Genomic DNA, 24,623 nt, shown 5'->3' with positions numbered 1-24,623 from the left:
TGCAAGTCATTTGCACTGGCATTGAAATCTACATTCAAAGTTTGAATTCCTAACGTTTTTAGAACTGTAGGCTACGATGTGTTTTCCCGATGACTACCCAGTGACGATTTATTTTCTCTCACTTTCAGTCGCTGCCATGCTGTGCATTTTGCATAGGCCAGTGGTATACCGCAACAATCTTTGTAGAGTTGTCTTCCTACATTTCCATGCAGCCCATCCTTAGTACTAGATATTTAAATACTTGAATAAATATTTTTCTCACTTTTTTAAAAAGAACTGCACATTTGGTGTCTGTTGCGAGGTTGAGCCCGGTATATCGAGTGCACGCACGCTACGCCGGGGTAGGCTACTGGGCGGTCAGCAGAACAAGCGCACCCAGATAGAAAGACCAGCCCTCGACCGAGTGTAGGCTACTTCTACTCGTAGATTATAATGGTGGGTCGTGAGAATGGATCTTGTCTCTAAACCCAAAGTCAAATCCGCAATTTGGGTGCATTTTGGTTTTAAGCCAAACGAGAAAGGAGAGCCTCAGAATATTGATGAGGCGGTTTGCCGGTTATGCCGGAGGATTGTTTTTGTCAAAGGTGGAAACACGAGCAATCTAAGACATCACCTGCGACTACGACATCCTGATATATTTTCTGAGTTTATATCGGCAACGTCTGGGCATGGGTACTATTTTGAGCCATCAGGTGAGTCTGCGCTGCTGCAAATCATTTGCATTTGAGATTGAATGTAGCCTACAGTCAAACGTTTTTAGAATTGTAGCCTATGCTTTTGTGCTTTTTTTCAAGACATATTATTGTCGATTTTTCTCTCTCACTTTCACTCGCTGCCATACATGATGTGCATTATATACAACTCAATACTCGAAGATGATTTGCTAACGCACCAAAACGCCTGAATATGATTGGTCAACTAGCAATGTCAGTCAAACTCTGTCCTCCTCGATGAAAAAGAAGTATCGGATATCGCCATCAAGGGTCACTGATATCGGACACATTAACATGTTGTTCGTCAGATATATTGCTGAATTTGTTGGCAATTAAGTAAAATATACAGACGCGGTATATTCTGTAAACATTCTATATTGGTAACTATTGTGTGTAAATCGATAACCGATTAGGATTTCATCATCGTTAGGCCTGATCTTTAGGCTATATCGTGGCACCCAGGTAAACCTATTTCACTGTGCTAACTAGCAAATTTGAAGAGCCATTGAACGATGGATCTAGTCTCAAAGAAGAGAGCTACATCTACAGTCTGGGTTCATTTTGGTGTAAAACCAAACGATAAAGGGGAGCCTGAAAATAAGGAGGAGGCCGTGTGTCGGTTGTGCCGAAGGATAGTTCCGTGCAAAACTGGGAGCCCGACCAACCTGAGATCACATTTAAGGGTTCACCACCCTGCTGTGTTTTATCAACTCATGTATGGTGGTGTTGGAGCCTCCATGCATCAATCATCGGAGACATCAGGTGTGTAATAGGCAAGTTATTTGCACAGGATGTGTGTGTGTGTGTTAGGGCTTGGAATTGACAGGGACCTCGCCATACGATATAATCACCATATTATATCGTATTATAGTTGAAGTCGGAAGTTTACATACGCCTTAGCCAAATACATTTAAACTCAGTTTTTCACAATTCCTCAAATCAAATCAAATCAAATTTTATTGGTCACATGCGCCGAATACAACAGGTGCAGACATTACAGTGAAATGCTTACTTACAGCCCTTAACCAACAGTGCATTTATTTTAAACAAAAAAGTAAGAATAAAACAACAACAAAAAAGTGTTGAGAAAAAAAGAGCAGAAGTAAAAAATAAAGTGACAGTAGGGAGGCTATATATACAATAGAATAAAGTGACAGTAGGGAGGCTATATATACAGGGGGGTACCGTTGCATAGTCAATGTGCGGGGGCACCGGCTAGTTGAGGTAGTTGAGGTAATATGTACATGTGGGTAGAGTTAAAGTGACTATGCATAAATACTTAACAGAGTAGCAGCAGCGTAAAAAGGATGGGGTGGGGGGGCAGTGCAAATAGTCCGGGTAGCCATGATTAGCTGTTCAGGAGTCTTATGGCTTGGGGGTAGAAGCTGTTGAGAAGTCTTTTGGACCTAGACTTGGCACTCCGGTACCGCTTGCCGTGCGGTAGCAGAGAGAACAGTCTATCCTAGTAAAAATTCCCTGTTTTAGGTCAGTTAGGATCACCACTTTATTTTAAGAATGTGAAATGTCAGAATAATAGTAGAGAGTGATTTATTTCAGCTTTTATTTCTTTCATCACATTCCCAGTGGGTCAGAAGTTTACATACACTCAATTAGTAGTTGGTAGCATTGCCTTTAAATTGTTTAACTTGGGTCAAATGTTTCGGGTAGCCTTCCACAAACTTCCCACAATAAGTTGGGTGAATTTTGGCCCATTCCCCCTGACAGAGCTGGTGTAACTGAGTCAGGTTTGTAGGCCTCCTTGCTCGCACAAGCTTTTTCAGTTCTGCCCACACATTTTCTATAGGATTGAGGTCAGGCCATTGTGATGGCCACTCCAATACCTTGACTTTGTTGTCCTTAAGCCATTTTGCCACAACTTTGGAAGTATGCTTGGGGTCATTGTCCATTTGGAAGACCCATTTGCGACCAAGCTTTAACTTGCTGAATGATGTCTTAAAAGTGTTGCTTCAATATATCTACATAATTGTCCTTCCTCATGATGCCATCTATTTTGTGAAGTGCATCAGACCCTCTTGCAGCAAAGCACCCCCACAGCATGATGCTGCCACCCTCGTGCTTCACGGTTGGGATGGTGTTCTTCGGCTTGCAAGCGACCCCCTTTTTCCTCCAAACATAATGATAGTCATTATGGCCAAACAGTTCTATTTTTGTTTCATCAGACCAGAGGACAAAGTACGATCTTTGTCCCCATGTGCAGTTGCAAACCGTAGTCTGGCTTTTTTATGGCGGTTTTGGAGCAGTGGCTTCTTCCTTGCTGAGCGGCCTTTCAGGTTATGTTGAAATAGGACTTGTTTTACTGTGGATATAGATACTTTTGTACCTGTTTCCTCCAGCATTAGTAAAACTAAATGCATGCTTTTCAATCGAACGCTGCTAGCACCCGCCCACCCGACTAGAATCACCACTCTCGACGGGTCTGACCTAGAGTATGTGGACAACTACAAATATCTAGGTGTCTGGTTAGACTGTAAACTCAACTTCCAGACTCACATAAAGAATCTCCAATCCAAAGTTAAATCTAGAATCGGCTTCCTATTTCGCAACAAAGCCTCCTTCACTCATGCTGCCAAACATGCCCTCGTAAAACTGACTATCCTACCGATCCTTGACTTCGGCGATGTCATTTACAAAATAGCCTCCAACACTCTACTCAGCAAATTGGATGTAGTCTATCACAGTGCCATCCGTTTTGTCTCCAAAGCCCCATACACTACCCACCACTGTGACCTGTACGCTCTTGTTGGCTGGTCCTCACTACATGTTCGTCGTCAAACCCACTGGCTCCAGGCCATCTATAAATCACTGCTAGGCAAATCCCCGCCTTATCTTAGCTCATTGGTCACCATAGCAGCACCCACCCGTAGTCTGCGCTCCAGCAGGTATATCTCACTGGTCATTCCCAAAGCCAACACCTCCTTTGGCCGCCATTCCTTCCAGTTCTCTGCTGCCAATGACTGGAACGAATTGCAAAAATCTCTGAAGCTGGAGACTCTTATCTCCCCCAATAACTTTAAGCATCAGTTGTCAGAGCACCTTACCGATCACTGCACCTGTACACAGCCCATCTGAAATTAGCCCACCCAACTACCTCATCCCTATATTGTTATTTAATTTGCTCTTTTGCACCCCAGTATCTCTATTTGCACATAATCTCTTGCACATCTAGCATTCCAGTGTTAATACTATTGTAATTATTCTGCACTATAGCCTATTTATTGCCTTACCTCCATAACTTGCTACATTTGCACACACTGTATATATATTTTCTGTTGTATTTCTGACTTTATGTTTTTTTTTACCCCATATGTAACTCTGTGTTGTTTTTATTGCACTACTTTGCTTTATCTTGGCCAGGTCGCAGTTGTAAATGAGAACCTGTTCTCCTACTGGCTTACCTGGTTAAATAAAGGTGAAATAAATTTTTTTTTTAAAAGCATCTTCACAAGGTCCTTTGCTGTTGTTCTGGGATTGATTTGCACTTTTCGCACCAAAGTACGTTCATCTCTAGGAGACGGAACACGTCTCCTTCCTGAGCGGTATGATGGCTGCGTGGTCCCATGGTGTTTATACTTGCGTACTATTGTTTGTACAGATGAACGTGGTACCTTCCGGCATTTGGAAATTGCTCCCAAGGATGAACCAGACTTGTGGAGGTCAAAACAATTTTTTCTGAGGTCTTGGCTGATTTCTTTTGATTTTCCCATGATGTCAAGCAAAGAGGCACTGAGTTTGAAGGTAGGCCTTGAAATACATCTACAGGTACACCTCCAATTGACTCAAATTATGTTAATTAGCCTATCAGATGCTTCTAAAGCCATTACCTCATTTTCTGGAATTTTCCAAGCTAAAGGCGCAGTCAACTTAGTGTATGTAAACTTCTGACCCACTGGAATTGTGATACAGTGAATAGGCGATATGCACAGGCGAGCATGACGTATTTCCGGTTAAATCTCAGGATGGATGTAAACTTCCGGTTATCGTAGAATGCTGTGCTACCGTATGCTAGCATTGAATGCTTGTCGTCAAAAACATCCGAAACGGTTAATTTTCGTTGTTGTTTATGTTAATGTTTTTACTTGTAATACGATGACGTGTAAACGTACGAAAGTGTCCTTTCAAAAAAACGGGATGACCGCTCATCCAGCCATCACTGCTGTGTGCCGCAATGTACAGTGACTGCCAGATGCAATTCTTCTGTTAGTTTTTTTTACTTTTCCCAAAGACGGTGAATTACATAAACGGGTGGGTGATTAACATTCGAACGAGTCAACTTTCTTACAACAAACACACGAGTCTGCAGCCGACACTTTCTAAGTGAAGATGTAATAGAGCCTCCGACTCCAGCTGGGCGCAGACGTCTGAAGAAGGGAGCTGTTCCAGTGCTGTTTCAATGGTTCAATGATTAATAACGTTTATTTCACAACACATTGTAGTCTGCCTATTTAATTGGACTCTGCATACCTAATTCCGCTTGCCGGAGTAGCATCTGGTTTGGGCTTCACTACAACCATGGCATCCACAGGTCCTGGCTTCACTCCCTATGTATTTATGAGATGGTATTAGGAGAGATGCTAGTATGCATGTGACACAACTGTCTGGTGTTGAAATGATACAAACCATTGTTCGTGATTTATGCCACTTCTGCTCTGTTTCAGTGCACGAAAGTACAGGAGGGACGACAGACATGCCACATTCAGAGTAATGGGCAGTCTGATATAGTAATGCAACCAAATGATTGCATATCCCACACCCAGCCACACAGGAACAGTATCTTTTAACAAGCACAACTGGCTGTGAATCACGCCATGTCATCTGAAATACACAGAAGCATAATTTTAATGGGTTTTGAAAGACGAGGGTCTACAGCAGCAGGAGTAGGAGCAAAACTTGTTCTTTCTACTTTTTACTGGTGTAAGCAACTTATCTACTGTCTCGTGTCACTTTTGTGCTTTCTGCATCACTTTCCTACTGTCTTGCACCACTTGGCTATACTGTCTCCCACCACTTACCTATTGTCTTGTGCCATTTACCTACCTTCAAACAGTATTGGCAGAGCAGTAGGTGAGTGGTGCAACATTGTAGCCTAGTACCAATAACAACAGTAGAGTGAAGGTTTTGCTCCTAATTCCTCTTGAACAGTAGAAACATCAAGTACAAAAGCAAGGAAGTTGGGCTATATGTTTATAAAGAAATAAGTAAAGATGACAGGACAGTTTTGAGTAGAACATCAGCAGTTTGAAGAATAGCTGAGTGGAATATGTTACTGTCATTGCAGTCATCAAGTCAGGAAAAAGTAGTAATCTCATTATTGTTTACATTTCAAACCAAACTCCAATTTGTTTACAACAGTCCCAACAACAAAGCATGGCAATTCCCACTCAGCTACCCTGGTCTGTATTAGGCTACCACTGTTCAGCTATCGTGAAAACCACTAAAGTTCTAAAGTGTTCTCTTAGCAATGGCAATCAAAGCTGTGGTAACATTAAACGAGTAAAACGTGTTGAACGGAACCTTGAAAAGTTCAACAGAACTTTGAACGTGTCACTTAATCTAGTCCTACTCTCAACTGGTGTGGTGGCTTTAGTTTCTTCATTGAGCGGTAGCAGTGGGCTCTCACAGAGATCTCATTTGTAGCCCAGTTTTTACCTGATACTTTCATAAAAGTACAAACACGTGAAGAGAGAGGTATATACACATGATTAAACTTGATTTAAAGCATGATTAACCTGAAGCAGGATGGAGTCATGACTTTAAAACACCAAAGCAAGGCTTCTAGCTCAGGCTAGCTAGTGTTAGCATATTACCTTCAAAGTTGCAAGGAAAAGAAGAAACGTAAAATTTGAAGCCTTTATCCAGTTTGCTACGTGGTGTCGTACTGGATGTCCGGACGACCCTCCGTATATCATTAACAGATACTTTAGGCAACTCCAGCAAACACCTTGTAAACTTCATCTCTGCCATCATAACGGTCTACTGTCACTGTCTAATGTTTTTTTCCGGTAACCGTGAATGCCCAAGCATCCTTACACCAATACGGAAGTGATGCGTGCATAGAGCCTATTATAAGTGAAATCATCTGTCTGTAAACAATTGTTGGAAAAATTACTTGTGTCGTACACAAAGTAGATGTCCTAACCGACTTGCCAAAACTATAGTTTGTTAACAAGAAATGTGTGGAGTGGTTGAAAAACAAGTTTTAATGACTCCAACCTAAGTGTATGTAAACTTCCGACTTCAACTGTAGGTGCCAATATGATATGTATTGCGATTCTATATGTATCGCGATTCGATGTTACAAACATATTGCTTACATTTTGCTGCAAAGTGGCAAGAGAGAGCCATGAAAAAACAAGTTTTGATCAGTCATGGAAATAAAGTGCTGAAAACAAATTTGCTCATTATTTTTGAAAATATGGAGAACAAGCTATGAAGGAAACATACTGGAGTTTTGGTGCAGGCACAGCTGACAGCGCAAAAATAATATTGCAATATTGTCCAAAAATAATATTGCGATATCGTTAAATAATATCTCTCTCTATATACAGGTAAAAGTCAGTAAATTAGAATATTTTGAAAAACTTGATTTATTTCAGTAATTGCATTCAAAAGGTGTAACTTGTACATTATATTTATTCATTGCACACAGACTGATGCATTCAAATGTTTATTTCATTTAATTTTGATGATTTGAAGTGGCAACAAATGAAAATCCAAAATTCCGTGTGTCACAAAATTAGAATATTGTGTAAGGGTTACATTTTGAAGACACCTGGTGCCACAAACTAATCAGCTGATTAACTCAAAACACCTGCAAAGGGCTTTAAATGGTCTCTCAGTCCAGTTCTGAAGCCTACACAAACATGGGGAAGACTTCAGATTTGACAGCTGTCCAAAAGGCGACCATCGACACATTGCACAAGGAGGGAAAGACACAAAAGGTTATTGCAGAAGAGGCTGGCTGTTCTCAGAGCTCTGTGTCCAAACACATTAATAGAGAGGCAAAGGGAAGGAAAAACTGTGGTCAGAAAAAGTGTACAAGCGATAGGGATCACCGCGCCCTAGTCAAGATTGTGAAAAAAAACCCATTCAAAAATGTGGGGGAGATTCACAAGGAGTGGACAGCTGCTGGAGTCAGGGCTTCAAGATCCACCACCAAGAGACGCTTGAAAGACATGGGTTTCAACTGCCGCATACCTCGTGTCAAGCCACTGTTGACCAAGAAACAGCGCGAAAAGCGTCTCACCTGGGCTAAGGAAAAAAAGAGCTGGACTGCTGCTGAGTGGTCTAAAGTCATGTTTTCTGACGAAAGCAAATTTTGCATTTCCTTTGGAAATCGAGGTCCCAGAGTCTGGAGGAAGACAGGAGAGGCACAGGATCCACGTTGCCTGAAGTCTAGTGTAAAGTTTCCACCATCAGTGATGGTTTGGGGTGCCATGTCATCTGCTGGTGTCGGTCCACTCTGTTTCCTGAGATCCAGGGTCAACGCAGCCGTCTACCAGCAAGTTTTAGAGCACTTCATGCTTCCTGCTGCTGACCTGCTCTATGGAGATGGAGATTTCAGGTTCCAACAGGACTTGGCGCCTGCACACAGCGCAAAATCTACCCGTGCCTGGTTTACGGACCATGGTATTTCTGTTCTAAATTGGCCAGCCAACTCCCCTGACCTTAGCCCCATAGAAAATCTGTGGGGTATTGTGAAAAGGAAGATGCAGAATGCCAGACCCAACAACGCAGAAGAGTTGAAGGCCACTATCAGAGCAACCTGGGCTCTCATAACACCTGAGCAGTGCCAGAAACTCATCGACTCCATGCCACGCCGCATTAATGCAGTAATTGAGGCAAAAGGAGCTCCAACCAAGTATTGAGTATTGTACATGCTCATATTTTTCATTTTCATACTTTTCAGTTGGCCAACATTTCTAAAAAATCCCTTTTTTGTATTAGCCTTAAGTAATATTCTAATTTTGTGACACACGGAATTTTGGATTTTCATTTGTTGCCACTTCAAATCATCAAAATTAAATGAAATAAACATTTGAATGCATCAGTCTGTGTGCAATGAATAAATATAATGTACAAGTTACACCTTTTGAATGCAATTACTGAAATAAATCAAGTTTTTCAAAATATTCTAATTTACTGACTTTTACCTGTATATGTTCCCCATCACTAGTGTGTAAGAGAGAGAAAGAAACTGCAGTCTGCTTGCTCATATTCTACTCATTTTATATTTAGATTTGAGATTTGGGAGAAGAGAGCAGAGGTGTCCTGCTGCCAGCCTAATTCAGGTGTGCTTTTTCCTCCAGCCACAGTCCAGGCAGCTTATTCTAATTCCCCCTCCACCTCTACACAGGTTCAGAGCAGAGTCAACACTACATCAACGACAATGGTTCCCAAGGCAACTTCAGTGGTCAAGGCAACATCGGCGGTGGCCATGGTAACTTCGGCGGTGGCCATGGTAACTTCGGCGGTGGCCATGGTAACTTCGGCGGTGGCCACGGTAACGACAGACCGCTTCACTTCATCCCAGACACGGTGGTCTGCGGTGAGCCATGGTTGGAGGGCGGTGACGCCCGTGCGGTGGGTTCCATCCCCCCGTGCCTCAGCCTACGGAGGTGGGGCAGTGGACCTGTGCCTGGGGGGTCAGCGGAGGAGGAAGAGGCGGGGGTGTTTGCCAAGACTCTGTCACTGCAGCAGGGGTGGACGTTTGGACCCTTCGTGGGAGAGTTGACCCGCGGCCCTCTGAGCTGCCTCAAATACGCCTGGGCTGTGAGTATGGACAGATAGATATTAGCCTGGGCTGTCAGTATGGACAGATGGATATTAGCCTGGGCTGTCAGTATGGACAGATGGATATTAGCCTGGGCTGTCAGTATGGACAGATGGATATTAGCCTGGGCTGTCAGTATGGACAGATGGATATTTAGCCTGGGTTGTCAGTATGGACAGATGGATATTAGCCTGGGTTGTCAGTATGGACAGATGGATATTAGCCTGGGCTGTCAGTATGGACAGATGGATATTAGCCTGGGCTGTCAGTATGGACAGATGGATATTAGCCTGGGCTGTCAGTATGGACAGATGGATATTAGCCTGGGCTGTCAGTATGGACAGATGGATATTAGCCTGGGCTGTCAGTATGGACAGATGGATATTAGCCTGGGCTGTCAGTATGGACAGATGGATATTAGCCTGATTCCATTCGCTGTGCAGAATAGATAAGCGTTTGAACAGAATATTGTAGCATCCTGGTTTATCACCGTGGATATCGACTCTGCCACTTCAGCATGCTTTTGTGGCACAGTCGATGGCGCGCTGGCCTTCGGGTCAGAAGGTTGAGGGTTCGAGCCGCACTACCTGCCTGTTTCATATGGATATGGAAGCTGTGTAACTGAATATGGAAGCTGTGTAACTGAATATGGAAGCTGTGTAACTGAATATGGAAGCTGTGTAACTGAATATGGAAGCTGTGTAACAGAATAGGTTTAGGGCCTTCAGAAAGTATTCATACTCCTAGACTTGTTCCACATTTTGTTGTTACAGCCAAAAATCAAATAATACCCCATAATGACAAAGTGAAAACATGTTTTTAGAAATGTTATCAAATGTATTGAAAATGAAATACAGAAATATTTACATAAATATTCACACCCCTGAGTAGATTCACCTTGGGCAGTGATTACTGCTGTGAGTCTTTCTGGGTGTCTCTAAAAGCTTTCCACACCTGGATTGTGCAACATTTACAAGCATTCCCATAACATGATGCAGCCACCACTATGCTTGAAAATATGGAGAGTGGTACTCAGTAATGTGTTGTTTTGAATTTGCCCCCAACATAACACTTTGTATTCAGGACAAAAAGTGAATCGCGTTGCCAATTTTTTTTTGCAGTATTACTTTAGTGCCTTGTTACAAACAGGATGCATGTTTTGGAATATTCTGTACAGGCTTCCTTCTTTTCACTCTGTCAATTAGGTTAGTATTGTGGAGTAACTACAATGTTGTTTATCCATCCTCAGTTTTCTCCTATCACAGCCATTAAACTCTGTAATTGTTTTAAAGTCACCATTGGCCTCATGGTTAAATCCATGAGCGGTTTCCTTCCTCTCCGGCAACTGAGTTAGGAAGGACGCCTGTATCTTTGTAGTGACATGGTGTATTGATACACCATCCAAAGTGTAATTAATAACTTCACCATGCTCAAAGGGAAATTCAATGTCTGCTTTTTATTTTACCCATCTACCAATAGGTTCCCTTTGCAAGGCATATATTTATGTGTGGGGTACAGAGATGAGGTAGTCATTCAAAAATCATGTTAAACACTTGCACACAGAGTTAGTCCATGCAACTTATTATGTGACTTGTTAAGCAAATTTGTACTCATGAATTTTAGGCTTGCCATAAGGTTGAATACTTATTGACTCAAAACATTTCAGCTCAAATGTTTTATTAATTTGTAAAAATGTCTAAACATAATTCCACTTTGACATTATGGGGTATTGTGTGTAGGCCAGTGACTAAACATCCACATTTAATCCATTTTAAATTCAGGCTGTAACAACAACATTTGGAAAAAGTAAACGGGTGTGAATACTTTCTGAAACCGCTGTAAGCTGTGTAACAGAATATAGAAGCTGTGAGATCAGGATAGATGTATACTGAACAAAATTATAAACGCAACATGCAAGAATTTCAATGATTTTACTGAGTTACAGTTCATAAAAGGAAATCAGTCAATTGAAATAAATAAATTAAGCCCTAATCTATGGATTTCACCTGACTGGGCAGGGGCACAGCCATGGGTGGGCCTCTTGGGAGACTGGCCCACCCACTGGGGAGCAAGGCGCAGCCAATCAGAAATAGTTTTTCCTCACAAAAGGGTTTTATTACAGACATTAATACACCTCAGTTTCATCAGCTGTCCGGGTGGCTGGTCTCAGAGGATTCCGCAGGTGAAGAAGCTGGATGTGGAGGTCCTGGGCTGGCGTGGTGACACATGGTCTGCGGTTGTGAGGCCGGTTGGACGTACTGCCAAATCCTCTAAAATGACGTTGGCGGCGGCTTATGGTAGAGAAATTAACATTCAATTATCTGGTAACGGCTCTGGTGTACATTCCTGCAGTCAGCATGCCAATTGCACACTCCCTCAAAGACATCTGTGGCATTGTGTTGTGTGACAAAACTGCACATTTTAGAGTGGCCTTTTATTGTCCCCAGCACAAGGTGCACCTGTGTAATGATCATGCTGTTTAATCAGCTTCTTGATATGCCACACCTGTCAGGTGGATGGATTATCTTGGCAAAGGATAAATGCTCACTGTTACGAACCCCGTGGCTCTAAACGTCTAGGGTGGATGGACATGAGACCCGTAACATAATTCATGCAAATTAGGAGTGTGACATGGAACAGTGAGAACAAAACTACACGACAACCATAAACTACCGTCAAACATAAATGGTTTATTGCTGAACACACGGTAAAGGTTTGGGAAAAAGGGATGAGCAGGACCCAAGAAATGAAACAATAGTGTAAAACACCCCTAAACTGATCTTGCCTGCCTCAAGAACCGCTAAGCTACTGCTACTCATACAAAAATACAGTGGGTGGTCCGCTCAGGTCTAACTAGTGTTTTTAGACAGATTTCTTCCTACGGGCAATGTACGCCCAAGGGCAACTAGCGTAAACTCCCCTTTTCCCAGAAACACACAAAGTTACCAAACAGAGTAATCAGCAAATTAGTGAGTACACAATACACAGGATACCACAGTATCCATACTCACATATGGAAATAGTCTAACAAAATTACCAAACAGAGTAACCAAACTTAGTGAGTACACAATACACAGGATACCACAGTATCCATACTCACAGACGGAAACAGTCTTTTCTCTAACAACAAACATAACTGACTGGTTTTTAAACAATGGGATGTGTGATTGAAAAACCAGCAACAAGTGGTGCCATGCAGAGGAATGTTCACTGATTGGTCCACCTTAGCAATCAGCAGACATCTCAACGACCACCAATCAGGAACATGCAGGACACCTGTGATTAGGGCAGAAGGAGAGGAAAACCACAAAAAGACACAGGATACCTGTATCCGTAACACTCCCACCCTTAAAAGAGCAAACCACAATGGTTTGCGACACACGTACCATCACAACACCCAAATCATCCTGCCGGGATAACAAAAAAAAACTTAGATTGCTTGATAGGTGCAGCGTTTCCAACGTTAATGTCATGTTCTAACACATTTGTGCATGTAGGAACATCATTAAAAAGACATGAAAAGCTGTGTAATAGTCTCACAATATAATCTGACTGTCTGTCCATTAAATGAATCAGGCTTGACGGGAGAGACAGCAGCATCTCTGAATTGGGCAATCTAGCACACTGCTGCTGAGTATTGCGCAACTCCAAACCATCTCCGTCCACATCATTAACATGACCTCCCACTACAGCCGTTGCAGCAATAGAGACAGCCGACTCGGCCAGTTTCTCTGGACTGTCTATCTGAGTGATGGGTCTGGTGTGGTATGTCTTCAACATGTTAACGTGGCACACACGAGATTGGCGTTTTCTATCAGGAGTCTGTATCACGTAGTCAGTTTCACTTAGTTTCTTTTCAATGACATAAGGACCAGAGAAACGTGCTGACAATGACGCTCCTGGCACAGGCAACAATACAAGAACTTGGTCACCTGGCTGCAGTGAACGAGAAACAGCCTGTGTGTCATAGTGTCGTTTCATCCGTTTCTGTGAGGAAGACAGCGCTTCCTTTGCTAGAGCACAGGCACCATGTAGGCGCTCACGAAAGCGACTAACGTAGTCCAACACATTTTCTTTCACACACAACTCTTGTGACAAAAACTGATCCTTAAGGACTTTCATAGGTCCTCTCATGGTGTGTCCAAACACCAGTTCAGCTGGGCTGAACCCTAGGGATTCCTGTACTGTCTCACGGACAGCAAACAAAACTAGAGGAACTCCCTCATCCCAATCTTTCTCAGATTCCAAGCAATATTTACGGAGCATAGACTTCAGTGTCTGATGCCAACGTTCAAGCGCACCCTGCGACTCTGGGTGATATGCGCTTGACACACGGTGTGTAACTGACAAGGATTTTAACACTTGTTTAGAAAGGAAATTCGTACCCTGATCAGTTTGTATCACCTTAGGTAACCCAAAAGTTGAGAAGAATTTGATCAACGCTTTACTCACCACCGGAGCAGTAATCCTTCGCAGAGGAATGGCCTCTGGGTACCTGGTGGCCACACACATAATTGTCAACATAAACTGGTTACCAGATTTTGTCTTTGGTAATGGTCCAACACAATCAACCAACACATGTTCGAATGGTTCACCTATGGCCGGTATGGGACAAAGAGGTGCGGGGGAAATAACCTGGTTCGGTTTCCCAGTTACTTGACAGGTGTGGCAAGTCCGACAGAACTGAGCCACATCTTGCTTTAAACCAGGCCAAAAGAAATGTCGCAAAACTCGATCATAAGTCTTGGTGACTCCCAGATGTCCGGACCACTGGTGATCATGAGCGAGGGATAAAACATTTTGTCGAAAGGCTGTAGGAATCACTATTTGGTAAACAGCATTCCAATCTCCGCCAGCGTCAACATGGGATGTCCATTTACTAGGGCTGTCAAAAATAGCGCGTTAACGACGTTAATTAGTTGTTTGCTGTTAATTACGTCAATTTTTTTAACGCATTTCACGCATGCGCAGTGTGACAAATTATTCAGGTCAGGAAAGTGGTTGGGAGCTAGAGGCGAGATGGAGCAAGGTGAGCAAAGTGGGCCTATTGACGGATTCAAATATAAAAAGAATGATGATGGTACAGTTAACAAGTACAAGGTTATTTGCAAGATTTGTAAGGAGTTTCAATTTCACCGGAGCTGTTCAAGCTTGAAGTACCATGTCAACGCCAAACATGCGTTTGCTGGGCCGTCAGATTCAGCAAGTGGTTTGCGCCAGACCACGCTGAATGTTTGCAGGCAATTAACAAAATCAACCTCAGATAATTTGACCAACACAATAGCAAAATGGATTGCAAAGGATTGTAGGCTCATTAGCATTGTAGAAGACTCAGGTTTCCTTGATGTTTTGCAAGTGGCGTCTCAAGACTCATTCTATAAGCCACCGTCAAGAGCCACAGTTATGAAGAAAATCCACGAGCTCTATGAAAACGAAAAAGAAAAAAGGAAAGAGGTCTTGGCTCAAGTAAATCATATCGCCCTGACAGGAGACCATTGGACATCAGTGAGTAACAACAATTACCTCGGAGTAACTGCACATTTAATCAGTGACACGTGGGAACTGAAGTCTTTTGCGCTGACTATATTAAAAACTGAGGAGCGTCATTTTGCGGAGGCTTGTAAAGAAAGGTTGAAAAAAAATGGTTAGGATTCAGGTGTAATTGCAAATAGTGATTAATCATGATTAATCCACTGAAAATTCTGATTAATTTGATTAAAAATTTTAATCATTTGACAGCCCTACCATTTACGCATGAGGAGATTACCATCAATGAAGTATGCCATGTTTTTCTTCTTTAGCTCCTCCTCTGAGACAACACTAGAAAAACATTTAGCCAGGCTAATGTCAACCTTTTGGTTAGCGATCAGCTGCTCACGAGTAACTGGTAACTGTATTGCCTCAGCAACAAGTTCCACATCCTTCTTCCTTTCTCTGGGCTGTTGGTCAGACCGCACCAGCTTACCAGAGGTAGCACCCGAACTATCCTCTGGGTCACACTCTGAATAGAATCGTGTTCGACAAATCTATCACTTCACCCACTTGTCGTGCTTGAGCACGTGTGACAGCACAAGCGGGGAACACATCTGGATAACCCTGTGCCAGCTCCTCGGAGAGAGACTGGTCACTTTTATCCAATACCTCCAATACGGGTATCACCTTTCCTCCGGCAATATCGTTGCCCATTATAAATGTCACACCTTTTACTGGCAACATAGGACGTACGCCAACTCTGAACACTCCACTGACTAACTCAGAGTATACGTTCACAAAGTGCAATGGCACGGGGACGAATCCCATTTCAATTCCTTGTACTAACACATTGGAACCACAATATGTATTATTGGACAAGGGCAACACATCAGATAGTATGAACGACTGCGCCGCACCAGTATCTCTGAGGATTCTAACTGGACGCTGAGACGCTTCGTCATCTGATATAGAAACAAATCCCTCAAAAATGAACGGTTCATAACTGTGATCTGGGACAGGGACTTTCAAACCACATTCACTATGAGGCCTCTGTCTTGATTCCGGCCTTACAACCGTACGAATCAGCCCAACACCCGTTGGCGGCCTGGCGTGCGGAGGCATCCCCTGTTTGCGTTTAAGCAAAAAGCAATCACTAACCAAATGTCCCACCTTATGACAATAGAAACAGTGACGCACATCTTTTGGGCGTGCTGGATGTACTGCTGGTCGACTAGGACTAAAAGTTAGCAACTCCGCAGCCTTGCTCTCCGTACGAGCCGAAAACACGCTCTTATGCGTCAACACAAACTCGTCTGCCAATACAGACGCTTCCGACAGTGAGGATACCTTCTGTTCGTTCAGATAAACTACAATGCGTTCGGGTAAGCCATTTTTAAACTCTTCTAACAAGATTAACTCCCGTAGAGAGTTAAAATCAGTTACCTTACTAGCACTGTGCCATTTGTCAAACAGATTTCCTTTGTCTCTAGCAAACTCCACATAAGTCTGAGTAGAAGCCTTTTTATGAGACCTAAATCTCTTTCGATATGCCTCAGGAACAAGCTCATAGGCACGAAGAACAGTAGCTTTGACCACGTCATAATTCAAGCTGTCTTCAAGAGGTAGTGCTGACAGAACCTCTTGGGCTTTACCTGTTAATTTACACTGAAGCAATAGGCACCATACCTCTTCGGGCCATTTCAATGCTACCGCTATACGTTCAAACACACTGAAATAGGAATCAACCTCTGACTCCCTAAACACAGGTACCAAGATGATCTGTCTACTAATATCAAAAGTAGTAGACGACACAGCTGGTGAGGATGGCTCACTAGCAGGCATAGTATGAGCAGAGACTAACCTCGCTGTTTCTGCCTCTAGTTCCATTTTACGCATCTCCAGTTCTTGATCAAGCCTACGCGTCTCCAGTTCCATCTTACGCATCTCCAGTTCCTGATCAAGCCTACGCGTTTCCAGCTTGTCTAGCCTGATTTGTGCCCGCTCTTCCGCTTCCATTTGGAGGCGTGTCGAGCGGACATCCATCCTGGCATCACTGTCAGTCAGTGGGGAGAGTGGGTCATAACGGGGCAATGTGGCTGGAGCCTTAGCCTCGTCCTCAGACACTGATGGGCTTACAGGAACAGCAACCACATCCCCTACAGGAGCAGCAGACTCAGGCGGCGGTAACTCAAGCACTCGCTCGCTCAACAATATCTCTAACACTGCTTTCCTCACTTCGGCTTTCACTAAAACCCTGGATATGGGTACAGAAAAGTGGTCAGCCAAAGCCTGCAGATCCACTCTACGGCAATTCTCAAAAACCTCCCACGTAGGGTTTTCCAAAAATGCATCCAACTCAAAAGTAGCCATCCTAAACTAGCAACACGAGCCGTCGAATACTGAACACACAAAAAAAACTGGTAGTTACAGCTGCCAAGCTCAACACCGAACCAGACACTACCTAATTTGCATGAGTATCAATGAGATATATCCCGGACAAACCCCCCACATTATGTTACGAACCCCGTGGCTCTAAACGTCTAGGGTGGATGGACATGAGACCCGTAACATAATTCATGCAAATTAGGAGTGTGACATGGAACAGTGAGAACAAAACTACACGACAACCATAAACTACCGTCAAACATAAATGGTTTATTGCTGAACACACGGTAAAGGTTTGGGAAAAAGGGCTGAGCAGGACCCAAGAAATGAAACAATAGTGTAAAACACCCCTAAACTGATCTTGCCTGCCTCAAGAACTGCTAAGCTACTGCTACTCATACAAAAATACAGTGGGTGGTCCGCTCAGGTCTAACTAGTGTTTTTAGACAGATTTCTTCCTACGGGCAATGTACGCCCAAGGGCAACTAGCTTAAACTCCCCTTTTCCCAGAAACACACAAAGTTACCAAACAGAGTAATCAGCAAATTAGTGAGTACACAATACACAGGATACCACAGTATCCATACTCACATACGGAAATAGTCTCTAACAAAATTACCAAACAGAGTAACCAAACTTAGTGAGTACACAATACACAGGATACCACAGTATCCATACTCACAGAATGAAAACAGTATTTTCTCTAAAAACAAACATAACTGACTGGTTTTTAAACAATGGGATGTGTGATTGAAAAACCAGCAACAGGTGGTGCCATGCAGAGGAATGTTCACTGATTGGTCCACCTTAGCAATCAGCAGACATCTCAACGACCACCAATCAGGAACATGCAGGACACCTGTGATTAGGGCAGAAGGAGAGGAAAACCACAAAAAGACACAGGATACCTGTATCCGTAACACCCACTAACAGGGATATAAACACATTTCTGCACACTTTTTTTTTTTTTTTGAAATAAGCTTTTTGTGCGTATGAAAAATATCTGCGATCTTTTATTTCAGCTCATGAAACATGGGACCTGCACTTTACATGTTGCGTTTATTTTTGTTCAGTATTGTGTGGTCTTGATAGATTTAGGCTGACCTATACACTCTAAACTAGATGAAAATGTGTTCAGTTTGGTCTTCTAATCAGCTAATAATTGATTATCTCCTCTTGTTCCCAGATCAAAGAAAATGATTCCTACTACTTCGTAGATGCCTCGGATGAAAACAAATCAAACTGGATGAGGTGAGAAGTTATGTTTGAAACATTGTCTGCATTTAGTCTTTCAGGTTGTTAGTGATCTGTTGTTTAACTTTTTCAATTCAAACATGTATTCCTTTAGTGATCTTATTAGTTAACCCAATGAATATAACAGTCATTTATTTAGTCATTTATGTTTCTAATGTCCAAACAGACATCCCTATTTCATATTTATCTCATATCTGTTTGCATATCATCTTTAGTCAAGATATACAATTGATACATTTAGGGGTGGTTTCCAGGACAGTGATTCATCCTGGACTAAAAAGCAAGATCAATGGAGATTCTCCGTTGAGATTAATTTTTAGTACAGAATTAGACTTAATCTGTGTCTGGGGAAACTGCCCCATAGGCTACACAATGTTAATTTCACTGCATTGTCATGCCTCTCATCCCTGTTCAGGTATGTAGCGTGTGCTGCCTGCGAGGAGGAACACAACCTGACCGTGTTCCAGTACCGCGGTCAGATCTTCTACAGGGTCTCCCAGCCCATCCCTGAGGGGACAGAACTCAAGGTCTGGATTGGCCAGGAATACGCTGCCATGCTGGGTCTAGGGATAGGTACGTTTGGTGTTCTAGCGCGACGGAAGATTATATTACATGCTAAGGCGTTATTAACTGGTATAGTATATTATTTATTACTTGATAACAATTGGAGCTTCCTAGTATTAATTCCATGTGACGGAGAAGTACCTTTTTGGGTAATAATTATGGAATTACGCTGTTACCTTGTAGTAAAAGGGGGGCTGATCAGGGAGGGGGGCTGATCAGGGAGGGGGGCTGATCAGGGAGGGGGGCTGATCAGGGAGGGGGGCTGATCAGGGAGGGGGGCTGATCAGGGAGGGGGGCTGATCAGGGAGGGGGGCTGATCAGGGAGGGGGGCTGATCAGGGAGGGGGGCTGATCAGGGAGCTGTAAAATAAAGCATTACCTACACTACCAGTCAAAAGTTTGGACACACCTACTCATTCAAGGGTTTTTCTTTATTTTTACATTGTAGAATAATAGTGAAGACCGCAAAACTATGAAATAACACATGGAATCATGTAGTAACCAAAAAAGTGTTAAACAAATCAAAATATATTTTAGATTATTCAAATAGCCACCCTTTGCCTTGATGACAGCTTTGCACACTCTTGGCATTCTCTCAACCAGCTTCATGAGGTAGTCACCTGGAATACATTTCGATTAACGTTTGCCTTCTTAAAAGTTAATTAGTGGAATTTATTTCCTCCTTAATGCGTTTAAGTTGTGTTGTGACAAGGTAGGGGGGTATACAGAAGATAGCCCTATTTGGTAAAAGACCACGTCCATATTATGGCAAGAACAGCTCAAGTAAGCAAAGAGAAACAACAGTCCATCATTACTTTAAAGACATGAAGGTCAGTCAATATGGAACAAATTTCAAGAACTTTGAAAGTTTCTTCAAGTGCTGTCGCAAAAACCATCAAGCGCAATGATGAAACTGGCTCTCATGAGGACCGCCACAGGAATGGAAGACCCAGAGTTACCTCTGCTGCAGAGGATAAGTTCATTAGAGTTACCAGCCTCAGAAATTGCAGCCCAAATAAATGCTTCACAGAGTTGAAATAACAGACACATCTCAACATCAACTGTTCAGAGGAGACTGTGTGAATCAGAATTCAAGGCACACTTAACCAGCATGGCTACCACAGCATTATGCAGCGATACACCATCCCATCTGGTTTGGGCTTAGTGGGAGTATCATTTGTTTTTCAACAGGACAATGACCCAACCCACCTCCAGGCTGTGTAAGGGCTATTTTACCAAGAAGGAGAGTGATGGAGTGCTGCATCAGATGACCTGGCCTCCACAATCCCCCGACCTCAACCCAACTGAGATAGTTTGCGATGAGTCGGACCGCAGAGTGAAGGAAAAGCATGTATTTTTTACTTTTAAGACCTTCATGTCTTAAAGTAATGATGGACTGTCGTTTCTCTTTGCTTATTTGAGGTGTTCTTGCCATAATATGGACTTTGTCTTTTACCAAATAGGGCTATCTTCTGTATACCCCCCTACCTTGTCACAACACAACTGATTGGCTCAAACGCATTAAGAAGGAAATAAATTCCACAAATTAACTTTTAACAAGGCACACCTGTTAATTGAAATGCATTCCATATTCCATATTAATTGAAAAGCTGGTTGAGAGAATGCCAAGAGTGTGCAAAGCTGTCATCAAGGCAAAGGGTGGCTATTTGAATAATCTCAAATATAAAATACACTTTTTGGTTACTACATGATTCCATATGTGTTATTTCATCATTTTGATGTCTACACTATTATTCTACAGTGTAGAAAATAGTAAAAACAAAGAAAAACTCTGGAATTATAGGTGTGTCCAAACTTTTGACTGGTACTGTATATTTGACTCACACAAACCGTTATTAAACACAATATTCTCACTCTCACAGGTGAGAACATCAAGTGTGAATTCGGGGACAAGGAAATCCTACTGCGGATCTTCCGTGACATCCAGGTTGTGCCAGTAGGCGGAACCAGCAGTCACCCAGACATCAATGGCTCTTACAGCTGGTCAGACAACAGCCAATCAGGGAGCCCCTTGCCAGTCATCAGTGATGTCAGTAGCGGGTTACAGACTGATACCACTGACCCCACCCCTGTCTTCAACCCACCTCAAAACACCAATCAGACGTCACTGTCAACAGCCATGAAGTACGACTTTGTGAAGGGTGCTGAGAAACTGTTGTGCCCCTCTCAGCCCAACAGCCCCGTATGGGAGTTCTTTGGGTTTGAGCCGGACCCCAACGGCCAGCCGCTGGACAAGGACAAAGTAATGTGCAAGCTGTGTGGTCAACACGTGGACTACAGTGCTACTGTCACCCACCTGGAGAACCACCTGGTCCAGATGCACCACATGAAGCGCCGGGACGTCATCAAGGATGGCAACAAACCCTGGGTTTCGTCCTCACGCTTCAGGCCTTACCACACTACGGGCGTCAGAGCACCTCGTTCTAGCAGCCCCTCAACCCACAGAACCAACAACAATAACTACAGTAATGAGGACTGGACTTGGAGTGGGAACGGCAGTTCAGCAGTGACCGATACTGTAACAGCGGGTTCGACCACCGCCGTTACACAGGGACCGAGAACGCTCTCTAACGTATTGACCACTCAAACCACCAGTGCCATCACTAACTTCCTCATCAAAGACTTGTTGCCCCCAGATACAGTGGAGGGGGAGGGCTTCAAGCAGCTGATCCAGACCCTGCTTCCGTCCTGCAAGGAGCTTCCTTCAGCCTCTCTACTAGAGGAGGTGCTGAGGGACGTCCACACCAAGGGCAGAAAGAACTGGGCCAAGTTGCTGACGAACAGCACTGGGTTTAATGAGGAAGACACTTCCAAACCTACCATTCCAGTTCAATTCAAACCCAGCTCCTCAACCAGAAAAGCTGCCCGTTCCCGCTCAAAGACCCAGAACCAACTATCTCACCACGTAGCTGTTAGTGCTGACGTGTGGTGTCATGACTGGCAGGGAGACAAGGAGCGATACGCTACCCTGTGGGCCCATTTCATCAACGCTGACTTCGCTTCCCATAACCTGGCTTTGGCCACGCAACGTCTGGGTGAGACAGGAACTGGCGATATGGATCTGAGCGTAGTCGAGGCTATAGTGAGGTCCATGGCTCAGGAGTGGGACATCTCTCAGCCGAGTTTCATCCTGCTTGGGGGCGAAGAGATGGAAAAGACGAAGGTGGGTCCGAAGAAGCGAGAGAGAAGTGGAGAAGGGGTTGGTGGAGGTGGAGGTGCCCGTCACCACCACCCGAACTCCACCACATTCCTGGAGATGGAGGACTCCATATCCTCTGATGATCTCTCAGGTCTGGAACGAGCGATCGAACGAGCCAACTCCACCAGCGGGGAGTCCCACTCTCCACCCATACCCTGTTTCTTCACAGCTGTTCAGAGCTGCATAGAGGAAGTCATGGGTCATTCCATCATCTCAAAGACCCTCTGTGTATTCCAACACCTTCTCTACAGCCTCTTCTCCTTCCATGGTAAAGACATGGTAACTCTTCACCCAGCCAGGAAACTGATCTTAGTCCTACAGAAGCAGGAGACGGCTGAGCTGAAGTCTTGGGCCTATGGGAAACCAGGCTGGAATGGGCTTTACAGTGTGGTCAAGACACTCCTCCGCTATCAGAACATGATCTCTGAGACACTAAAACAAATAGACAGTGAGATTCAAACTGGACAAGAAACAGGAAGTCCCACTGACTTGGATTCAGGGACGACTGTGGCTTTGAAAACAGCTGACAACCATGACACAAACTCCACTTCCTCTGACACCACAGACGGCTCCAACTCATCGGTACCCGTCCCTCCCAAGCGATCTGACTGGAAGGTGTTGGAGGATCTCTCCTCCATGCTGAAACCCCTAGACGTGGCCTGCCGTACCCTGGCCAAGGAACCGTTCCCCAGGCTCTCGTTGGTCAAGCCCATCCTCACCGGCCTGCTCGACCGACATTTCGCCCCCCACCCCCGCCATCGCAACGACTCCACCATCTTGAAGGAACTCAAAAAGAAGATAAGGTGGGGCCTTGCCCGCCGGTACAACGACCCCCAGATCAACCAGGTATTGTGTGTAGCGTGCGCCCTCGACCCCCAGTTTCACGGCCTGGGCTTCATGGAAGTCAGAGAGCAGGCGACCACCTTCGCCTGGCTGAAGAAAGAAGCGGTCCGGATCGTAGAGGAGGACCAGAGGAGGGCCGTGGCGGCGGCGTCTCGAGGGGGCAGGAAGAAGAAAAGGGGATCCTCCTCGACCACCTCATCAGGAGAGATGGAGGGAGACGTCCTAAGAAGAAGCAAAAGGCTTAAGGAGATCACCCCGGTCAGTTTCAAAGAGAGAACAGAGAGCGATTCAGATGAGGAAGCCACCGGTAGCTCTGTGAATGGCGACAGTGAGAGTGAAAACATGGAGCTGAAACTTGAGCCTGTGTCCCAGCAGACTGGCATGGAGTTCCTTCTAGGGGACCTGTTCAGCTCCCAGTCCCAGAACAAGCAGCCCTCCGTGGAAGAGACGGTGGACATTGAGCTGTCTGTCTTTAGAGCAGAGAAGGGAGCCACCCTGGGCGTGGAGCCTTTACAGTGGTGGAAGGCCAGATCAGGACAGCTCCCCCTGCTGGCCAAAGTAGCACGTGCCTACCTGGCTGCCCCGGCTGTCGCGGGCAGTGCTGTCCAGACGTTCCTGCAGGAGGGAGGAGGGGTGATACAGAGGAAGAGAACCAATATCCCTCCAGAGGGCCTTGACCAGATGCTGTTTCTGCACCATAACGGCCTAACCGCGACCACACAGGGTCACACAACGGTCTGAAAGGATTAACACAACTTGCTGACTGTCACTCAATACAGAAATTTAACTATGGGGCTTCTCTCTCTCTCCAAGTTGATGAGATGGACTTAGTGATAGTCTTCACACAATCTCTGAAACTCGAAAGACTTTCCTTTCTTGGTTAAAATGTTGGACTGTTGAACATGTTACTGTTCTGTGTTTTCAGTATGTAGATAGAAACTAAATTAAGAGAGAAGTCCTTTTCGGTGCCTTATTCTTTGAACTGTTTGCATAACTACTGTACGCATGTATTACATTTACATTTTAGTCATTTAGCAGACGCTCTTATCCAGAGCGACTTACAGTTAGCACATACATTATTTTATCGAACCCACAACCCTAGCGTTGCAAACGCCATGCTCTACCAACTGAGCTACATCCCCTGCCGGCCATTCCCTCCCCTACCCTGGACAATTGTGCGCCGCCCCAAGGGTCTCCCGGTCGCGGCCGGCTACGACAGAGCCTGGATTCGAACCAGGATCTCTAGTGGCACAGCTAGCACTGCGATGCAGTGCCTTAGACCACTGCGCCACTCAGGAGAATTTTAAGTTCTGTTTTTGTACTGTATGCATGTACTGTTGTTTAAGCTAGTTTACCGTCCGAAGTCTGATGAGACTCGTTTT

General features: G+C 44.2%; 1 protein-coding gene across 1 annotated transcript; it reads left to right on the top strand.

Moving 5' to 3' along the window:
• Nucleotides 1-441: 441 nt before the first annotated feature.
• LOC311116976 (uncharacterized protein) lies at nt 442-23,982 on the top strand (the record flags this gene model as incomplete). Its single annotated transcript, XM_084191980.1, has 5 exons — nt 442-692; nt 9,088-9,503; nt 18,548-18,612; nt 19,031-19,188; nt 21,062-23,982. Exons 1-5 carry the CDS (start codon nt 449-451, stop codon nt 23,980-23,982), a joined length of 3,804 nt encoding a protein of 1,267 aa, XP_084048106.1. The 5' UTR covers nt 442-448.
• Nucleotides 23,983-24,623: the final 641 nt, after the last annotated feature.

Source organism: Coregonus lavaretus, assembly GCF_964263955.1.
Source record: "Coregonus lavaretus genome assembly, contig: HAP1_SCAFFOLD_464, whole genome shotgun sequence".
NCBI lineage: Eukaryota > Metazoa > Chordata > Actinopteri > Salmoniformes > Salmonidae > Coregonus > Coregonus lavaretus.
The sequence above is the reverse complement of the archived record's forward strand: the minus strand, read 5'-3'. Positions and strand labels throughout refer to the sequence as shown.